Source organism: Micromys minutus, assembly GCF_963924665.1.
Source record: "Micromys minutus genome assembly, chromosome: 25".
Taxonomy (NCBI): domain Eukaryota; kingdom Metazoa; phylum Chordata; class Mammalia; order Rodentia; family Muridae; genus Micromys; species Micromys minutus.
This window is the reverse complement of record NC_137960.1, coordinates 1415608-1434554: the sequence shown is the minus strand read 5'-3', so window position 1 is coordinate 1434554 and position 18947 is coordinate 1415608. Positions and strand designations below refer to the sequence as shown.

Below are 18947 nucleotides of genomic sequence, written 5' to 3'. Positions count from 1 at the left end.
ATCATTTTGTTGTTACTTCATAACTGTAATGTGGCTACTGATACAAACTGTAATGTAGATATCTCCTATGTAGGATCTGATAAATGGCCCCCAAAGTTGGACCCACAGTCGGATAACCACTTGTCTAGTGAAACCCCTTAGTCTTGGGACCAGGGGAAATTTCCAGAACTGAAGTTTGTCCTCAGTGAGACCTTTGCCTGTGACAGCTGGGCTTGAGGTCTCAGTCACCAGAACCATCCCCAAGCAGAGACTGCCATTCAGTTACTTCACCTAAAGGTTAAACAAAAGGCTCCAGGCTAAGATGACACAGGGCTGTGGATGCTTCATCCCATTACCTAAGCAGGGCATGCCTCTACCCAAGGCTTCAAACCCTCAGTGGGACAAGAAAACCCAGAACACATTTATTGCCTACCTGCATTCTTCTTCCATATGCAATACACCAAAGGTATGGAGAAGAGACGAACAAAAATGTAGGCAATAATTGCATAGGTGGGTGCCTTGTATGAAGTAGGCTCTGGAAAGGAAAGGGGAGGGAGGGGAGGGAAAGGAAGGGAGGGGAAAGAAGGGGAGGGAAGGGAAAGGAAGGGAGGGGAGGGAAGGGAAAGAAAGGGAGGGGAGGGAAGGGGAAAGAAGGGAAGGGAGGGAAAGGAAAGGAAGGGAGAGGAGGGAAGGAAAAAGGAGGGGAGAGGAGGGAAGGGAAAGGAAGGGAAAGGAGGGGAGAGGAGGGAAGGGAAAGGAAGGGAAAGGAGGGGAGAGGAGGGAAGGGAAAGGAAGGGAAGGGAAGAAGGGGGGGAGGGAAGGGAAGGGAAAGGAAGGGAGAGGAGGGAAGGGAAAGGAAGGGAAGGGAAAAGAAGGGAGGGGAGGGGAAGGAAGGGGAGGGAAAAGAAGGAAAGGGAGGGGAGAGGAGGAAAGTAGAAGGAAGGGAAAAGAAGGATAATTGGGGGGGTAAGTGGAGGGGAAGAGGAAGGGAGAGGGAGGGAGAGGGAAGATAAAGACCATTCATCACCAAGCCTTGACCTGCTCAGCATCTCTAGGAAGGCTCCAGCTTTCCCTGCCCCCAGCTCTGCACCCACACCCTCCTTACCCCATCTCAGGATGAGGGGCTGAGACAGCCCCTCATGTTCCACATGGCATGTGTATCTCTTCTCCTTCCCAGAAGGCACCACCACAGCTGCCCACTTCTGGAAGGTTCCATCCCCTGCAGGCCTGGTCTCCACAAACTCCATGTCCTGGGTCAGATCCTCCCCATCTTTCTGCCAGGTCAGGGTGATGTCAGCAGGGTAGAAGCCCAGGGCCCAGCACCTCAGGGTGACTTCACCCTCAGACCTGGGGTGACGGGTCACATGTGTCTTTGGGGGGTCTGAGGAGAAGATTGGAAAGATGAGGCATCTTGCTTTCTTCTGGGGACTCAGAAGTGTTCATGTGACCATCCTGGGATGGACAGGAGAACTGGGGTGTGATCAGGGAGTCCATAATCTAGACACCAGCTAGAGCACATGCACCTGGGAGGGTCTGTACTTTGGGATGCTTTAGGGTGGAGTGTGACAATATGGGGCAGGAGGCTCCAGGTCTCTGCAGACTGGGGGAAGGGCTTCTGGTCCCAAGCTGAGTGAGGGCCAAGAGACTGAGGAAAGCTGGTGTTTGACTCTAGAGACAGTGAGTAGGGCATAGAATGAGGCCCACGAAATCCCCCTGTCCCACAATGGGTCCATGGCCATTGCTCAAGTCAAGGAATTGTTGATCATTTACTAAAAGATTGGTCTCCTGTTGGAGAAAATTAGTATCCTGTTACTAAGAGAGGGGCTGACTTCCGAGGGAAGCATTGTTGGTCACAGATATGGAACACAGGAGGCTCTTGTCTCTCTGGATTTGGGAAGGAGTGAGAACTTCTCACTTACTTGTCTCCTCCTTTGCAAATGCTAAGGATCTAAACCAGAACTTGTGCTTGCTGAGTCACCCTCATCCAGTGAGCTATACTCCAAGTTCTTTTTCCCACCCATGACCCCCAGCTCTCCAAACTCCCAGGGAACAGCCTAAAGGAAACATGGGTACTGTTTGGATCCCCTGGGCACCTGTACGCAGCAGCCTCTCCTTCCCTTTCCCCAGGTTTTTTGGCAGCAGCTCTGAGCAGTTGTCCTTCAGGTAGACTTCCAACTGGTGCTGAGAGATCTGAGCTACAGTGCTGGTCCTCACTCTCCAGGAACTCAGATCTTCTTGTAGGGTGGGGAGATCCACACCATCATAGGTGAACAGATTGTACCAGTGAAGCAGGCGCCCGTCTGGCCCCACATCGCAGCCTTGCATCCACTGAAGAGTGTGAAAGTCTAGAGAGGACAGAGTTGGTGGTCAGTCTTGTCAGGAAGCACAGCACCACTAGAACAAACTAAGTCCCTGCTATCCCTGCAGACTTCATTTTTGAGGAATTGGGCGGGTCTTGGGTGAAACGCCTGTCTAGCGAATATGAACGACCCTGGTACATCCTTGGGATGGGTAGGTGTCACTCACCGTCCGTGCTCTTGTTGGAAAAACGAGCCAGGTTCATCAGTTTCCATTCAGTCAGACGTGCTAGAGTCCTAAATAAACGAATCTGGGGCTCCCAGAACTCCGGCCCCTCCTGTTCCACCCACGCTGCACGGGGCTCCAGCCTTGGAGTCGCCGGGTCGCTGTCCAAGCGCCAGAACTCTGTATTGTCCAAGTATCCAGCGACTATGATCCGTGCCTCCTGGAGGCCCGGCCAGGACATGGCAGTGGAGAAATACCTCAGGGAGCGCGAGCCTGAGGTGAAGCATGGTGAGATTCAGACCTCCACCCATTACCCCGGGAGGGTGTGAGGGCTGAGAGGGGAACAGGGCACAGGGCTCAGAACAAGGTAAGAAGGAGGCAGGAGGATCTTTCTGAGGAGGTGAAGGCTGGGTGGTGCTACAACTGGCCTTCCCAGCAGAGGCCTCCCTCCCGGGTCTTACTCACCCACAGGAGTCCAAGTCCTGGAGAAGCAGGCGTCTGGTAGCAAGAGAAGGGCACAGAGCCAGAGCAGAGCGGCCTTGGTACCTAGAGCATATGGCTCTGGGTAGATCTTTGACCGTTTCATAAACCAGAGCGACAGTGATTGATTATCTCAGAACTCAACTCAAAATACCGTCACAAATGAAGAACACCAGACAATCTTAATTTTAAAAGTAACCAAATGACACCACTTCAAGGTGCAGAATCTATCGTCCCAGACTCATCATCTATTTTATGTTGGAAATTCTTCTGGTGGCATAAGCCACCATCGGATCTGACAATTCTCCAGCCTACATCCTGTCTGCCTAGCCAGAGAAGAGGGCGTCACAACTTCCTCTCTAGCGCCACTTCCTCTCTCACCCTCCGATTGGCTTCTTGTCGTTGGTATTAGCCAATCAAATAATTAGGGGAAAGTACCGAACGTACACAGAGAGACCTAGTGTTAAGTCATCAGTATCTAGGCAGAAAAACTCAAGAGAAGTTAGAGACCTGAACGTGAAATTGCAGCAGACATGGAATTCCCCTTTGCTACTCTCTCCTGAGATCCTGAGAGCTCTTGCCTGGGAGGGACTGCGCAGACTCCCAAAGTCCTCAGGAAGAGCAGAAGGAACTGCTCATTTCACCCTGTCTTCCTGAGACCTATTCTGAGGCTGTCTGTGGAATCCAGGGGAGACTGCAGCGTGATCTCAGGCCCCTCATGGGACACAGGACTCTTCCAAAAGGAAACACTCCAGGGCCGATGATGTTGGAAACACTCGCCTGCTTTTTCAATTCAGTGGAGAGATACCTGAGATTCCCTCTGTCTGTCTGTCTGTCTATCTCCCTGCCTGTCCCTGGACTTTATATTTTTAGGCCAGGCTTGCCTCAAACTCAGAGATCCGTCTGCTTCTGCCTCCTGAGTGCTGGCATTAAAGGCATGCACCATCATGGACCAGTGAGATATACTTTCTTAATTTACGTCCTTTGTAGTGTGATGTAAGGTCATCACCACTGGCTAAACACAGAAGGACCTAGTCCTTTTAATATTTGGTCTGATTAGCACAGTCCCTCAGATTAAAGTCAGCTGATGTGGAGCCCTGATGACCTTTGCAGAGTCCCTTCACTCACCTTAGCATTTGATGGACTGACCAGGTGAAGGTGAATAGCCAGGCTGGTCACTGGAAAGGGCTGGGGAGAAAGAGCCCAGCCCTGCCTTGTTCTTCTTCCTGTGGGAGGTGCTGGTCCTGGGTCATTAAAGTCTAATTGAGCTAGACCGAGGGTGGTAGTGATTGAAAACGGTACAGGCAGTTGTAGGTTTGGTAGAGGAGTAGGAAGAGACCTGAGTGAACACAGTCAGGAGTATAGACCTGGTCATGAGAGGGAGTCCAAAGGAAAAGGAAGGGAGTTGGGGGGGGGGGGTAAGAGGAAGAAGTGGGAGAGGGAGATGCAGAGGAGTGGGAGAGGGAGGTGGTGAGGGGTGGGAGAGGGACAGGCAGAGAGAAAGAGATGGGACTAGGAGAGGGAAAGGAAACAAAGTGGCCAAGAGCAACAGAGCAAAGGGAGCTGGTGGGTGGCTTGAAGGAGAGAAGCTGGGGGAAGGGAAGCAAAGCTTGAGAGGGTAAAGGGTAGGGGATGGGAGTAAGAGTCACCTAGAGGAGCCTCGACCCCTGACAGAGATTTCTCAACTTGCCTGAAGCTGAGACCCTTCAATCCAGCTCCTCATGTCCCGGGGACCCCAACCATCAAGTTATTTCTGTTGCTACTTCATAACTATAATGTTGCTGCTGTTGTGAATCATGTGAACACCCATGATTTCCAATTGAGCTGACAACCCGGTGAAAGGATTGTTTGACCCACAGGCTGAGAATCACTGCTGCAATAGATAATGGATACCGAGGGAAACTGATATCTAGTGTCCTATTTGCTGTGAGAATTTTAATCTTTATAATTAAAATAAAGTGATAAGATTATAACCGTAGGAAATCTTAGGACAGATTGAAAGGCTGGATGGGATAGTTCCTCACCTTTGAAAGCTGAGGCTTCCGGAGTCCTGGGAACTCCATGGGAAGATTATGGGAGATTTGCACTTCTCTGTTACGGCTACTATGTAGCAAAGCAGCCAAGCTGAGCAATTGAGACACCAACCACTCATACTTCCCACAGTGCATGACACCAGGAGTCCATGGCTGGCCCTGGCTCAGGAGCTCTCCCAGGTCACAGGTCAGTTTTCTTCTCCCTGTGTTTTCTCAAATCTTCACTAGAACTGGAGCCACATGAGATATGGCTTCCTCATATGGCAGCTGGAAAGGGCTCAGGTTCCTGCTGCTGTCCCCAGGGTTCCTCTGTTCCTATTTACCTAGATCTGTTTTGAAATTGCTCTAACACAGCATCTGAACTTCCCAGAGCCAGCCATATGAGAGAGAGAGAGACAGAGACAGAGACACGGAGAGACATGGAGAGAGAATATGATAGCATATTACAGAATGTGTGCAGTATGCTCATTAGCCAATCCCAGAACATGACCACACCACCAGCCTCTCTCTGTCAGGGAGAGGGTGTGAGCAGGTCCTCAGCACCTGAGAGGATGGGATTAATCTTATATTTGGCAAGGGGAGATCTTCAGATCTGTAAAATACTCACTCTAAATACAATGTTACTTCAGCATCCAGTGAGTCAGATGGAGTTTTAGTGATCTTCTTTTTGTAAGCCTTTAGTTAAAAAAAAAAGTAACTTCTATTTTGATACAAAAAAAGAATATACAAGTTTCCCAGTTTGTCACTAAAGGGTGTTTACAATAATATTTTTTTTAATGTTCACCTTGTGTCTTAATTCTCTTGCTGTGTAGAGACACCAGGTCCATTGCAGCAGCAGCCGCCACAACAACAACAGAAGAAATCATTTAAAAGGGCTTGATTACAGTTTCAGAGGTTTAGTCCATTGTCTTCAAGGAGGGAAGCATGCTGGCCCGTGGGCAGGCACTGTGCTGGAGCAGACACTGGGAGTTTAACATCTGGCTCCTCAGGCAGCAGGAGGAGAGCCTCTGAGCCCTGAGCCCGGCTTGGGCTTTGGAACCTTCCAAGACCACCCTGAGTGACTCACCTTCTATTCCAGTAGAAAGTGCCACCCCATAGTGATCAAGCATTCAAGTCTTTGGGGGGCATTTTTATGCAAACTACCATATTCTTCTTCCTGGCCCATAGGCTTGTAGCCACATCATAATGTAAAATGCGTTCAGTCCAACTTTGACAATCCCCAAGTCTGTCAGTCTCAATACTATAAAACTTCAACGTTCACAGTCTGAGACTCTAGAAAACGTCTTAACTGCAACCACCATATAAAGAAAACCAAAAAGAGGTCACATAGTTCAAATATACAGTGGCACAGGATGTACATTTGTTTCAAAAGGAAGGAGAGGAGCAAAGTGAGGAGATGCTGGATCACAGACTAAAACCCAGCTGGGCAAACTGTAACCTACATCCCATGTGTGATGCCAAAGCCTCTTCGGAGCTTCAAGTCCTGTCCGCTGTGTTGTATGCAACACACTTCTCTCTCTCAGGCTGGTCCACACCTCTTAGCAGCTTTCCTTGGGAATACCTGAAGACTCTGGCATCTCCCAATCTTGGGTTCTCCAGCGAAAACCAGGATGGGCCTCCATGGAGGGACACTCTGGACATACAAATAGAGTGAGATTCCAGACGCCAGAAGAAAGCTGCCAAGTTCTGTTCCTTGCTGGGGCTGGAGTTTGGCTCCCCCATTTGTTACATCCTGACCAGCTTTGTGATTTTTTTCTTTTGTTGTTGGTTTTCTTCACTGCTTAAGTTTTTTTTTTTTTTTTAATGCCCTTTCAGAGGTTGGAAGCTTAGCCGTGTGGGACTTGACCTTTTCACTTAGCTCCAAGCTTTTCTTTAAACATTATTCCTTTGACACTGGACTTAGCTCCTTTACACATCATGTCTCCCCTTCCTCCTCACACTGCGCATTGTGCATTTTTCCTTATGTAGCTTACTCCTTTCCATTATACAGCTGCAGGAGAGTGGCCATTAATAATCAAGAAGAGAGGCAACCGTAGACTCTCTTGAAGTCTCCTTTGCCTATGCTCTTAATCAAAAACCCTTGAATTTTTATCTCAGACAGATTTTATGCTCAAGGATAGAAAAGAGCCACCTTCTCTGAAACAATACAAGAATGGGTTTCCAAGCCACTTTGCTGATATTCTTCTCCAGGTTAAACTCCATTACCTGGTCCCCACAGCTCAATCTGCAGTCAGTGCTATCCCCCTGCCTCTACTAGCATGGCTCTTTAAGCTTTGCTTCACGCATGCCACTGTTCTTCTAATCCAAATCCCAAAAATCCTCCAGTCAGCCGACAATCTGCATGGTCAGGATGGACAGAGGAATAGCCTGCTCCCCAGTACCCAGTTTTGTGCCAGGGTTCCTCTGTGTAGCCCTGGGAGTTCAGCATGGCCTGGAACTCAGTGATTTTCCTGCCTGTCTTCTGAGTGCTGGGATTAAAGGTGTTCAACACCATACAGAAATTCTTTACTGGTATTGCCGCCTTCTCAACTACATAGGCAGGCATGGTACCACCACAGGAGCTCATAATTCCGATCAAAAGAGAAGGCTACAGCCCTGCTTGTCTGTGTTCCTGTGATCAGAGTCTATCAGCCAGCAACTCTGTACTAAGGTGATATAGCTGAGGAATGACAAGACCAGCGAGGAAGTGCACACGGACTGAGCCCACCTGTACAGCCCCACTCACAAGCAGATGCCACAGAGGACTCCTGTTCTACCTGACACACAGGACACAAAACAGAGATTCTGGAAGGTTCTCCATGCAGCCATTTATTTCCTCCACAATACTCTGAGTATCTCAATCCCTCAGTTTCCCCAGCAGTGAACTACTCAGGTCATGAGCTCACACTGAGATTCTTCTGTTCAGTGTGGAAGTGAGGAGCTGCAGCTCAGAGCAGCAGGGAGCTGACAGGATGCAGATGTCCCCAGTGCCTGCTGGACCAGGAAGGTTGGCTATGGAAGGGATGACAGGCAGGGTCAGAGTCCTGGTGTGCAGGGGTGGGCTGGTGTCTCCAGGTCTTCCCATTTTTTGCACAGAAATGCATAAGACCCCAGACACTGCTGCCCAAACTGATTTCACTGTTTAGAAGTCTTAACTTGTCCCTGGATTCCACCAAGCAGCTGTCCCAAGATAAAGAACAAGAGTCAGCAAGTCAAATTGAAAACATCTCAAAGGGCCCCCTGTCATTCGAAGGTCCAAATCTGAGAGGACCTGGGACACAGTCTTCTCCTGTTTGCATCAGCCCTAATCCTAGGCCCCTAGGTGTCACCTTTTCAAGTTTCCTGAGACAAGCCAGGAGCCATCTGTGCCTGCAGTAGGAGAAACAACAAGGGGACAGTCAGGAGGCTGACAGGTGGGGCTAGAGAAAGAACCTTCAGCTCAGCTCCCACCCCAATGCCTCAGGGACAACTGTTCTCTCACATTATGACATGCAGCAGAATTATAACCTCTGTTTCCACCTGTTAAAAAAAAAAAGGATATCAGAGACCAAGAAAGGTTCTGGACCCTGGACATTATATTCAGGGGATGAACTGAGGCCAGCCTGGAGATCTGTAGTGTTCAGCATTAGACTTGTCCCCGGGCCTCTGACCTCTGACCACTGAGAATCACGTGCAGACCTCTCCCCACCATCCTCATTATGAATCTTTCTTTTATTGTCAGGTGTCTGTAAACAGGCCAGAGATGGGCAGGCTTGTGCATATGGGGTATGGGTATTGCTTTACATTATTAATAAGGAACCCTTCTTAAAGGAGATAAAAGAAAAAAAAAAACCCAGCCACAGACTCTTCCATACCTTTGTTCTTCCTCATCCACATCAAAACACCTCCAACCATAAAACCTAAGATGCCCATAGCTCCAAGGACAGCACCAACAAAGGACCTGGTGGGCCTACTGGAGTGAGGAGGCTCTGAGAAGGGAGGGGTAAGGACATGAAGGGAAAGTGGACAGCATGATCCCAACTCTCCACCCTGACCAGCTGAGGGTCTGCAGAAGGCTCCAGCTTTCTGTGACCCCAGCTCTGCACCCACACCCTCCTTACCCCATCTCAGGGTGAGGGGCTCAGGCAGCCCATCATGGTACACATGACATGTGTAATTCTGCTCCTCCCCAGAAGGTACCACCAGAGCTGCCCACTTCTGGAAGGTTCCATCCCCTGAGGGCCTGGTCTCCACAAGCTCCATGTCCTGGGTCAGGTCCTCCCCATTCAACTGCCAGGTCAGGGTGATGTCAGCAGGGTAGAAGCCCAGGGCCCAGCACCTCAGGGTGACTTCACCTTCAGGTCTGGGGTGACGGGTCACATGTGTCTTTGGGGGGTCTGAGGAGAAGAATTGGAAAGTTTGGCATCTTGTTTTCTTCCTGGACAACACAGACGTGCCCACTGACCACTTGGGAAAGGACTGAAGTAAAGTCAAATTTCCCCAGAGGGTTAGTTATGGAGTTACGGAAATTCTAGACCTTATGCCCAGGATCAGCTACACATCCCAACAGGGAAAAGGGGACCTCTGTTTTTATCTGGGTAGAGCTCAGAGATTCAATGTCACTGAAGTCAGATTTCACAGAGGTTGTGTGGGCAGAGAACAAGACCTGGGAGAGGCCACGGCTTTCTGTCATTTCTGGAACCTTCTCCCTTCTCATCCTGAAGAGACTCTGGACTGTCTAGAGACAAATGTGCTGCCTTGGAAGAGCCAGTCTCTGATTTAGTCAGGAAACACAAGAGTGCTCTCCCCCTTCCATGTTTAAAAGAGCCGGAAAGGACTGGAACAGTCTGTCAAGTGAAGAGACACCCAGCACTGAGCTGTCCCCTCTCTGCTCTCTTCCTTGATATGATGCTCAAAGTCTTAGTGGTTGCAATTAGACAACCCAGGTGCACCAACAGTTAAGTGAATAATAAAAATCTGGTATACATATAAAATGGAATCCTGTTCAGCTCTACAAAATGTAATCACAAGTTTACATAGGAAAAGGGATGTACTTTGAATATATAATATTAAACAAAGTCTCACAATCTCAGAACTACAACCGGGAATAAAAACTACATTGTTTTTGCTCATATAGGACATTAGAAAAAAAACAAAAAACAACAATAACAACAACAAAAAAAAAAACTATGTGTACTTGCTAAGAAATGTACTTGTTACTTGTAACATGACATAATGAAATTAGAACAGGCTAGTATTTAGAGATGAGCAAAGACTAAATGTAGATAAAGGACATCGTGGACAATGGAAGGGAATAATTGATACGTACTTCCAATTCTGTTACCAATCCTCTGTCTGTCTCTCTTTCTCCCGCCTCCCGGCCTTGATGTAGTATAGTCATGACTACATTTAACGGAAAACATGTAAAATCCAGTGTGAACCTCTACTGGTTCATAATAGCGATTCTAATTGCATCCAAGTTCACTGAGCTGCGCATAGCCTTTGGTTTGCGTAATGACATTCTTCTTCTGTTGTTGTTGTTGTTGTTTTTCAAATAAAATTAAAGCAACACAAGAGAGATGGGCATTTCCCCAGCTGCTGGGTTTCTTTGTCTGAGCCCAGCATAGAGGGGAAGGAAGGAGGAGTTGCCGGAGCCCCGCACCTGTGCACTGCAGAAACTCTTTTCTATTCTCCAGGTATCTGAGCAGGGAATCTTTGCATGGGCCCTCTAAATAGATCCTACGGAGATCTGCATAAGCGTCCTGCTCCCACTTGCGTCGGGTGATGAGCGCCGCCCTGTCCTCCGCTGTCCACGTTTTCAGGTCTTCGTTCAGGGTGATGTAGTCGCGGCCGTTGTAGGCGTACTGCTCAAACCCGCGGAGGAAGCTCCCGTCCGACCCCACGTCACAGCCATACATCACCTGGATTGTGTGAGAGCCTGCGGGACCCCACTCTCGGTCAGGCCGGCCCCCGCCAGAACTTCCTCAGACGTGGAGGGAAACCCGGTCCCTTTTGCACCCGGTGCTGAGAGGGCTTGGATGAGGGAGAGGAATGGAGACAGATACAGAAGGACAGGACATCAGATTTAGAGGGTTACTCACCATCGTGGCTCAGGTTGTAGTAATCAAGCGTGGTCTGCAGGTTCCCTCGGAAAAACTGCGCATTGCTTGTGACAATCTCTCTCTCCCTATCCCAATACTCGGGGCCTTCCTTCTCCATCCAAGAAGCACGTAGCTTATATCTCGAACTCTCCCCTGCACTGTCGAAGCGCACGAACTGCGTGTCGTCCACGTAGCCCACAGCAATGAACCAGGGCTCACCTGGTGCAGTCCCAGACAAGGTGGTGTAGAAATACCGCAGAGAGTGTGAGCCTGGAGGTAGCGCCTGGTGAGACCTGGACGTCCTCCTGGGACCCCGGACTCAGGCCTCTGGACACCAGTGGAGAAGGGGTGGAGGATTCGGTGGGGGACTAGGGGACTCCGGAACTCGGGGACTTGGCTTCCGGGGTGTGCCCCCCACCTCCCTGAGGAGCCCGGTTTCCTCCTGAATCAGCACTCACCCGCACAGGTCTGGGTCTGGCCTGGCAAGGCAGCCAGAAGGAGCAGGAGGGCACAGGACACCATGGGCCCCATCCTCAGGTTAGGGGGATCCAAACACAGTTGTATAAAGTCCTGGACTTTGTAACTTTCGATCACAGAGAGTTGTATTGCATTCTCTATGCACCTGCTCACAACAGCAGTGTGAGGCCTTGGAGACACTCTGACAAGGACACAGATATCAAGAAGTGAAACCACAGGTCTGCACTGCCCAACCCAAGCCCCGCCTTCAGCCCTCAGAACCTGAAGGCCACTTCTGGGGACCTGGGACTTTGTCCTGACTCCTCCCTCTGCCTGAGCCCCATGTATAGCATTCTCTACCTGAGCTCAGGGCCAGGATGTCAGACTAATCACAGAGGAAGCCTTCAGGGTGAGAGCACTCCCTTTGCTCCTTCTACCTCCACACCTGACCCCACTGTGATGCCCTGAGGTGGGTTTGGAATGCAGTGGAGAGATGTTTTCAAAGCTGAAGGCTTTGACCTGCAAGCACCACACAGTGTCCCCCAGAGATCAGGGGTCTGTGTTCACCTGTAGTGTCTTAGGGTTAGGGTTAGCTCACACTGCCAACTCAGACTGCTCAGTGTTCCAAGTAGATAAATAAATGGTCCACACAGCCTTGTGCTAGACCCACAGCGGGTCCTAAAGGCTCCTGACAGGTTCCACCTGCACTGGGTAATAACAGCCTCTGCACAGCAGCACCAGATTGTCAGCCTCTCGATGCTTCCTTCACAATGCAACTTCCTCCCTTGTTCCTCCAACCTCTCAGGAGCCCGTCACTGTGTGGATCTCATGCCTGCAGTGTCTTCTGAGAAATGGGAAGACGTTTTCCTCGTTGTTCTGGTCTCTAAGTTGCCCAGAAAACCAAACAACCCCCATATTCCCTTCTGAGGTCTCTTTATGCTAAGAACCATTTATCTATACCTCCCTTAGTCTTCTTATGTGCATGCACACTCATACAAGCCCGTGTAGACACATGCACACACACATTCACACACACTCATAAATAGTCACATACACACATTCACACACACACTCACACACATACACACATATGCACATATTCACACAAACCAACTACACTCATTCACATACACACACAAACACACCACACACACACACACATTGACACATATTCACACACACTCATAAACACATGTGCACACATTCACACAAACCCACCTACACATTCACATACTCACACAAACACACTCACACACATATACTCACAAATACACACATACACTCACACACATGGACACACACATTCATACATATTCATACACACTCAGACACACATTTACACACATACACACTCAGACACACATTCACACACACATACACACAATTCATTCCCTACATTCACACACACATTCAAAAACACACTCACACATATATATTCACATACTTATACAACACTCTCACACACATTCACACACATACACACTCAGACACACATTCACACACATACGTACACACACATTCATTCCCTACATTCACACACACATTCACAAACACACACACACATATTCAAACACACATATGCACACACACTCATACACATTCACACACACACACTCACACAGTCTCTCACAAGAATACACATACTCACACACACACATACACCTAAACACATTTATACGCATACATTCAAGTACACACTCACACTAACTCACACATACACATTCACACACACACACATACACACATTCACAAACATATACACACATGTACACACACACACACACACACACACACACACACACACTTTCTATCTACATGGCCTGTTGCTCTCCCTTTCTGACCTTCCTGCTTCCCCTTGTCTTTGAATCTGTGAACATGGCTGTCTCCTTCCTGCTCTGGGCTCCCCAGCAGGTCAGATAATGGCTTCAGCTGCTGCTCAGTTTGATTCTCCTCCCTTGATGGGTTTTTTATAGCCTCCAATGCACTGAGAAGACTTGTCACTCTCCAGGCGTCCCCATGACCCCCATCAACACAGAGTTGTGTGAGGCCGGTCTGTCTGCCTGTGATTCTCCCTCAAAAGCCATGTCCACATCTGGAGTCAACACCTTCCTTAAATTCCTGGCATTTGGCTCCTGTGCTGACTCAAGACCTTAGGTCACAGTGCACTGCTTTGAAATGCTAAAGGAAGGTTCAGACATCTCCTGTGCATTGTTGGGTGTCATTGCTGAGGTGCAGGAGGCAGCAGTGTGGACATACAGGAAGGACAGAGACCTTGTCAGAGCTGAGGTGACTAAGTTGTCAGGCACTGTCTGCTTCTTTCCAGACCGTCTACAAAGGTGGGGAAATGGCCACAACCTTCCTATGACTCCAGCCTTTATTTGTACAATCAGCAGAGCTGCTGAGCCAGAAATCACTGTGGTCCCACCAACAGAGCACCTTTTACTCCAAGACCTGCAGACACCTCAGGTCAGCAGCAGGGCCACAGCATCCAGAGCAAGCTGGGTAACTGGGGTCTTTAAGAGCTGGATGAGCAAAGGCATCCAGAGGACAGCCAGGATGAAGAGGAGGGGAGGTTCTCTCTGCTCTCAACTTTGACCTCAGCTCTTGAGTCCTTAACCTCTCCTGAGTCTGTTACAGGCACTAGAACCTCCTGGGTTGCTGGGAACCCAGAGCCAGCTCCTGCATCTGGATACCCTGGAGAGACCCAGGCACCCTGCAGAGCACACTGGCACAAGGTGGACTGCTCCTGGACATTTGCAGGCCGGTGGCCTTCTTGGAACTGTGTAGGTCTGAAGTGTGTCTACAATCCGGCCAGGGATATTCAGGAATATCTTTCCATTTGGTGGAATTGCAGGGACCCAGGGCTAGAAAGCCAGTGAGGGTGAGTTCAGTACAGGTTCTTCCTGGATGAGAATCCCAAGGTCCCCAAGGTCTCCAGTGGACTGAATCCAAGGAACTGGGAGAAGTGTCCTCTGGTTTATGCAAAGCAGGGACTAGGAGACTCTCAGCTCCTCTAGAGTGTACTTGTGTCTTTTGAATTCCTTCCTGTAACAGGCAGTGCCAAGTGGCCATGAGGCTTAGCAAGATGTAGGTAAGCTGAAGCCCCAGTAGCAGGTGTGGTTCTCAGGGCCTAGTGCAACTGTCATGACGGCTCCTGCATCCGGTATATAAGGTGGCAGTTTAGGCATCAGATGCAGGTGGTCTGCCCAAGCGGCAGGGGTGTGGGAGGAAGACTGGGAGTGGAGCTCTAGCTGATCTTCAGGCTGAGTGCCAGGCTGAGGTCAGCTCCTGACAGGTGAGAGTAGGTGTTGCCTATGCATTGCTGCACTGGTTGCAGGAACAGGGGAACTTGTAATGAGTGCTCTAGAGCCAGGGAGAGCAGCATTCCAGTGACTTTGAGCTCTCTATGAGGTGGCTGCCCAGCTGGCTGTCCCCTGGGTGATGGCTGCACTGAGAAGGCACTGGACTCAAAACAGATTTCAAGGCAAAGTTTGTCTCCTACTGAGAGACCCGAGGCTGTTTCTCTCCAGTTCAACCTCAGAACTCTGGACAGCTCTGACTGCATCAAATAATCTCCATGCCAGGAGGCCTGCCAGGGCTGCCCCAAGCTCAGCTCCTGGTGAGCTCAGGAACTCAAAGCTCACAGCGCCCCCTGCTGGTGCTTTTGTGGGCTTGCGGACCCCATTCCACGAAAGTACATACATCAAGTTTTTCTTTCCTCCCTGGCTTCTGGGTGGATCACTAAAGCAGTGGTCTTACCTGAGGGTTTCAGTCTAACTGTCTGGTGGCAGGACATGTCATGACAGCCCGCTGCCCATGCTTTGCTCAGTCTGTCCCAACCCTAGTAACCAAGGGAGGCTGCGGTGAGTCAGCAATAGTAAAGATGGGAGCCAGGGGACCTGAATATCCTCAGTGAAGTTGGGGATGTGCAGACAGGTACTGGGCCCAAGAATGGCCCCTATCTGTACTGATCCTCCTCCACCTCCCTGGTTTCTGTCTGTTTGTGTGTCGGTTTGTATGCTGAGAATTTTTTTAAAAAGATTTATTCATTTATAATATATATGTACACTATAGCCGTCTTCAGACACACCAGAAGAGGGCATCTGATCTCATTACAGATGGTTAAGAGCCACCACGTGGTTGCTGGGATTTGAACTCAGGTCCTCTGGAAGAGCAGCCACAGTGCTCTTAACCACTGAGCCATCTCTCCAGCCCTCCTACTTGTAGATTCTTGATCTTAGAGCATAAGCCATTGGTGTTGTGTTCAGGAAATTTACCCCAGAGCCCATGTGTTCAAGGCTCTTCCCCACTTAGTCTTCCATTAGTTTAAGTGTATCTGGTTTTTGTGGAGATTCTTGATCCTCTTAGACATGAGCTTTGTACAGGGTGATCAGAATCGATCAATTTGCATTCCTCTACAAGCTGTCTGCCAGTTGAACCAGCACCATTTGTTGAAAATGCTATATATATTTTTTTGCATTGGATGGTTTTAGTTTCTTTGTCAAAGATCAAGTGATCATAGGTGTGTGGGTTCATTTCTGGGTCTTCAATTCTACTCCATTGATCTACCTTCCTGCTGGGAGCTGACAAAATTAAGAAACTTCCTTAACCTGATTAATGCCATTTTACATAGATCTCAGCCTACGTTTCTGTTTCCCACAGTAGAGGCCTTTTCCCAGAGATTAGGTGATCTCACTCTGGTCAGGTAGCTAGCTGAGTAGAACAGTCACCCAGACAAGGGATCCTGCTTGGTAAAACATTCCTGCATCTAGGTTGTCTCCCTCCTCAAGTAATTCTTCACAAAGGGGTTTGTGAGAAACCCTTTAACTGGAAAGTTCCCTTAGTTCCATACCTTACTTTCTCAGGCCTTCCTTATTTCTTTCTACTGCCTCCATAAAACTAGCATGTGAAAAAAAATTGTCAGTCGATCAGACCACTTGACTTGCTGGCCTTCTTCATGTATCTTGTTCCCCCATTCTCTCCTAGGTGACCCTGGGTTCCCATTGACTGTCCTGTGGGCCAGGCACCTTCCTGTCTCTGTATCAATACCATAAAGTTTTTATCATTATTGCTCTGTAATACTGCTTGAGGTCAGGGATGGTGATTCCCTCAGAAGGTATTTATTGTTGAGAATAGTTTTTGATATCCTGGGTTTTTTGTTTTTCCATATGAATTTGCAAACTGCTCTTTCTAACTCCATGAAGAATTGATTTGGAATTTTGTTGGGGATTGCATTGAATCTGTTGATTGCTTTAGGAAATATGGCCATTTTTACTATATTAATCTAAAACTGAAGAATGTAGGCATGGGTCCCACTACCTCTCCCATGCTAAGCAAGTGCTCTACCATTTGAGCTAACTCCCCTTCGGCTTCCAGTCCCTATAATATGTTTAAAACAACTAGAATGAACAGGTTGTTTACTGCTGATTTAATATAATTTCTTTGAGAATAACTGATTGTCTTAGTCAGGGTTTCTATTCCTGCACAAACATCATGACCAAGAAGCAAGGTGGGTAGGAATGGTTTATTAAGCTTACATTTCCACATGGCTGTTCATCACCAAAGGAAGTCAGGACTGGAACTCAAGCAGGTCAGGAAGCAGGAGCTGATGCAGAGGTCATGGAGGGATGTTACTTACTGGCTTGCTCAGCTTTCCATGTCTACCAGCCCAGGAATGGCATCACCCAAAATGGGCTGGGTTCTTCCCCCCTTGATCACTAGTTGAGAAAATGCATTACAGCTGGATCTCATGGAGGCGTCTCCTCAACTAAAGCTTCTTTCTGTGATAACTCCAGCTTGGGTCAAGTTGACAAAAACAAAACAAAACAAAACAAACAAACAAACAAACAAAACAGCCAGTACACTAATTTTTCAGGAAGCAAGTATTCAAAATTTCTCTGCTCAGTTTTTGGCTAGTTTTTTGGTCGAGTTATTCCAGATCATCTTCTGATTCCCCCAACAAGGTTTCTCTGTATGGCCCTGAGGACCCTGGCCCAGGCTGGCCTAGAACTCCTGAATCTAGAACTCCTGAATTTTCCTGCCTGTGTCTCCAGAGTGCTGGTATTAAAAGTGTTCACCACCACTGCCCAAGAAATTCTTTGTACTCACAGGGCTGGTACAGCCCTGGGGTCTCCTAGTCCTGGACACAGGACAGGGCTCAGGACAACTCTCCATTCCTGTGACCAGAGTCTGTCCACCAAGAGACAAGGACAAAATATCTCAGGAGGACAGAGATGAGGATTGACCAGACCACACCAACTGCACAAGGATCAAACCTCAGAAGAGTCCCATAGTGGACTGAGCTTCATCAAAACTGCCTCACTCACATGCAGACCCCACCAGCACTCCTTTCCCACCTGACACTCAACACAGGAAACACAGACTCTGGAAGGCTCTCCATGCTGCCATTTATTTCTTCCACAGGACTCTCTGCGTATCTCAATCCCTTAATTTACCACTAATCACCCCCTCAGATCAAACATTTAAGCAATTGTGTTCACATTCAGATTTTTCCATTCAGTGTGGAAGTTAGGAGCTCAGGGCAGCAGGAGGTGACAGGTTGCAGATGTGTCTAGTGCCTGCTGGACCAGAAACATGGCTGTGGAAGGGAAACAGAGAAGTTCAGAGACAGGGTCCTGTTGTGATAAGGCAGCTGGGGCTATACAGGTCTTCCCATTTTGCACACAGAAAAAGCAAATAGCTTTAGACGTTTGTTATTTCTAAGGCAGAACTTGTCCCCACAAGAAAGCGATCTCGGTAAAAAATAAAAGTCAGGACAGTCAATATGAGAACATCAGAAGTCCCACCACTCATTCGGAGGTCCAGATCTGAGAGCCCTGGAACCCTGTCCTCTCCTGTTTGCCTCAGGTCCAATCCCAGCCCCATGTGTCACCTTTTCAAGCCTCCAGAGACAAGTCAGAGCTCTGGACACTGTTGCTGCCTGCAGTGGAAGAAATGAGACACTCAGGAGACTGACAGTGGGGCTGGAGGGGCTCTGGTGGGCTGACTGAGCTCCAGCTTCACCAAGGAAACACAGAAAATCTTGCCCCTCTTTACCTCCAGCTGGAGAATAGTCCCCTCCTTTTCCACCTGTGAGAGGAAAGCCTGTAAGGAATGAATAAAAAGAGTCTTACTCTGGAAAGTTTATGGAACTGACATAGACTTGGGTTAGAGACAGTAGCAATGGATGGTGAGGATGTGTTTCCCATTAATGACACAGAACACACTTGTAAAGGAGGTTGAGAGAAAACTCAGACCCTCCCTTTCCTACCTGTGTCTCTCCTCCTCATCATCACAACAGCCACCACAGCTGCAATGGCAGCCACAGCTCCAAGGACAGCCAGAGCAGCAATGGTCACCATGCTGCTGTCAGGGGATGGAGGAGGCTCTGGGATGGGAAGGGGCAGGAAGGAAAGCT

The 18947-nt window shown here is 48.8% G+C and overlaps 1 protein-coding gene across 1 annotated transcript in view; it reads right to left on the bottom strand.

Moving 5' to 3' along the window:
• LOC308436729 (uncharacterized protein) overlaps positions 1-18947 on the bottom strand; it is a gene marked incomplete at its 5' end in the record, with an annotated part of 45341 nt that overhangs the window by 1108 nt on the left and 25286 nt on the right. Inside the window, 7 exons of the mRNA XM_080937716.1 lie at positions 413-514; positions 1085-1360; positions 2073-2324; positions 2506-2775; positions 2968-3114; positions 9095-9370; positions 10636-10911. Of these exons, the coding sequence (XP_080793842.1) occupies positions 413-514; positions 1085-1360; positions 2073-2324; positions 2506-2775; positions 2968-3114; positions 9095-9370; positions 10636-10911 (1599 nt within the window). The remainder of the gene's footprint in view (positions 1-412; positions 515-1084; positions 1361-2072; positions 2325-2505; positions 2776-2967; positions 3115-9094; positions 9371-10635; positions 10912-18947) is intronic.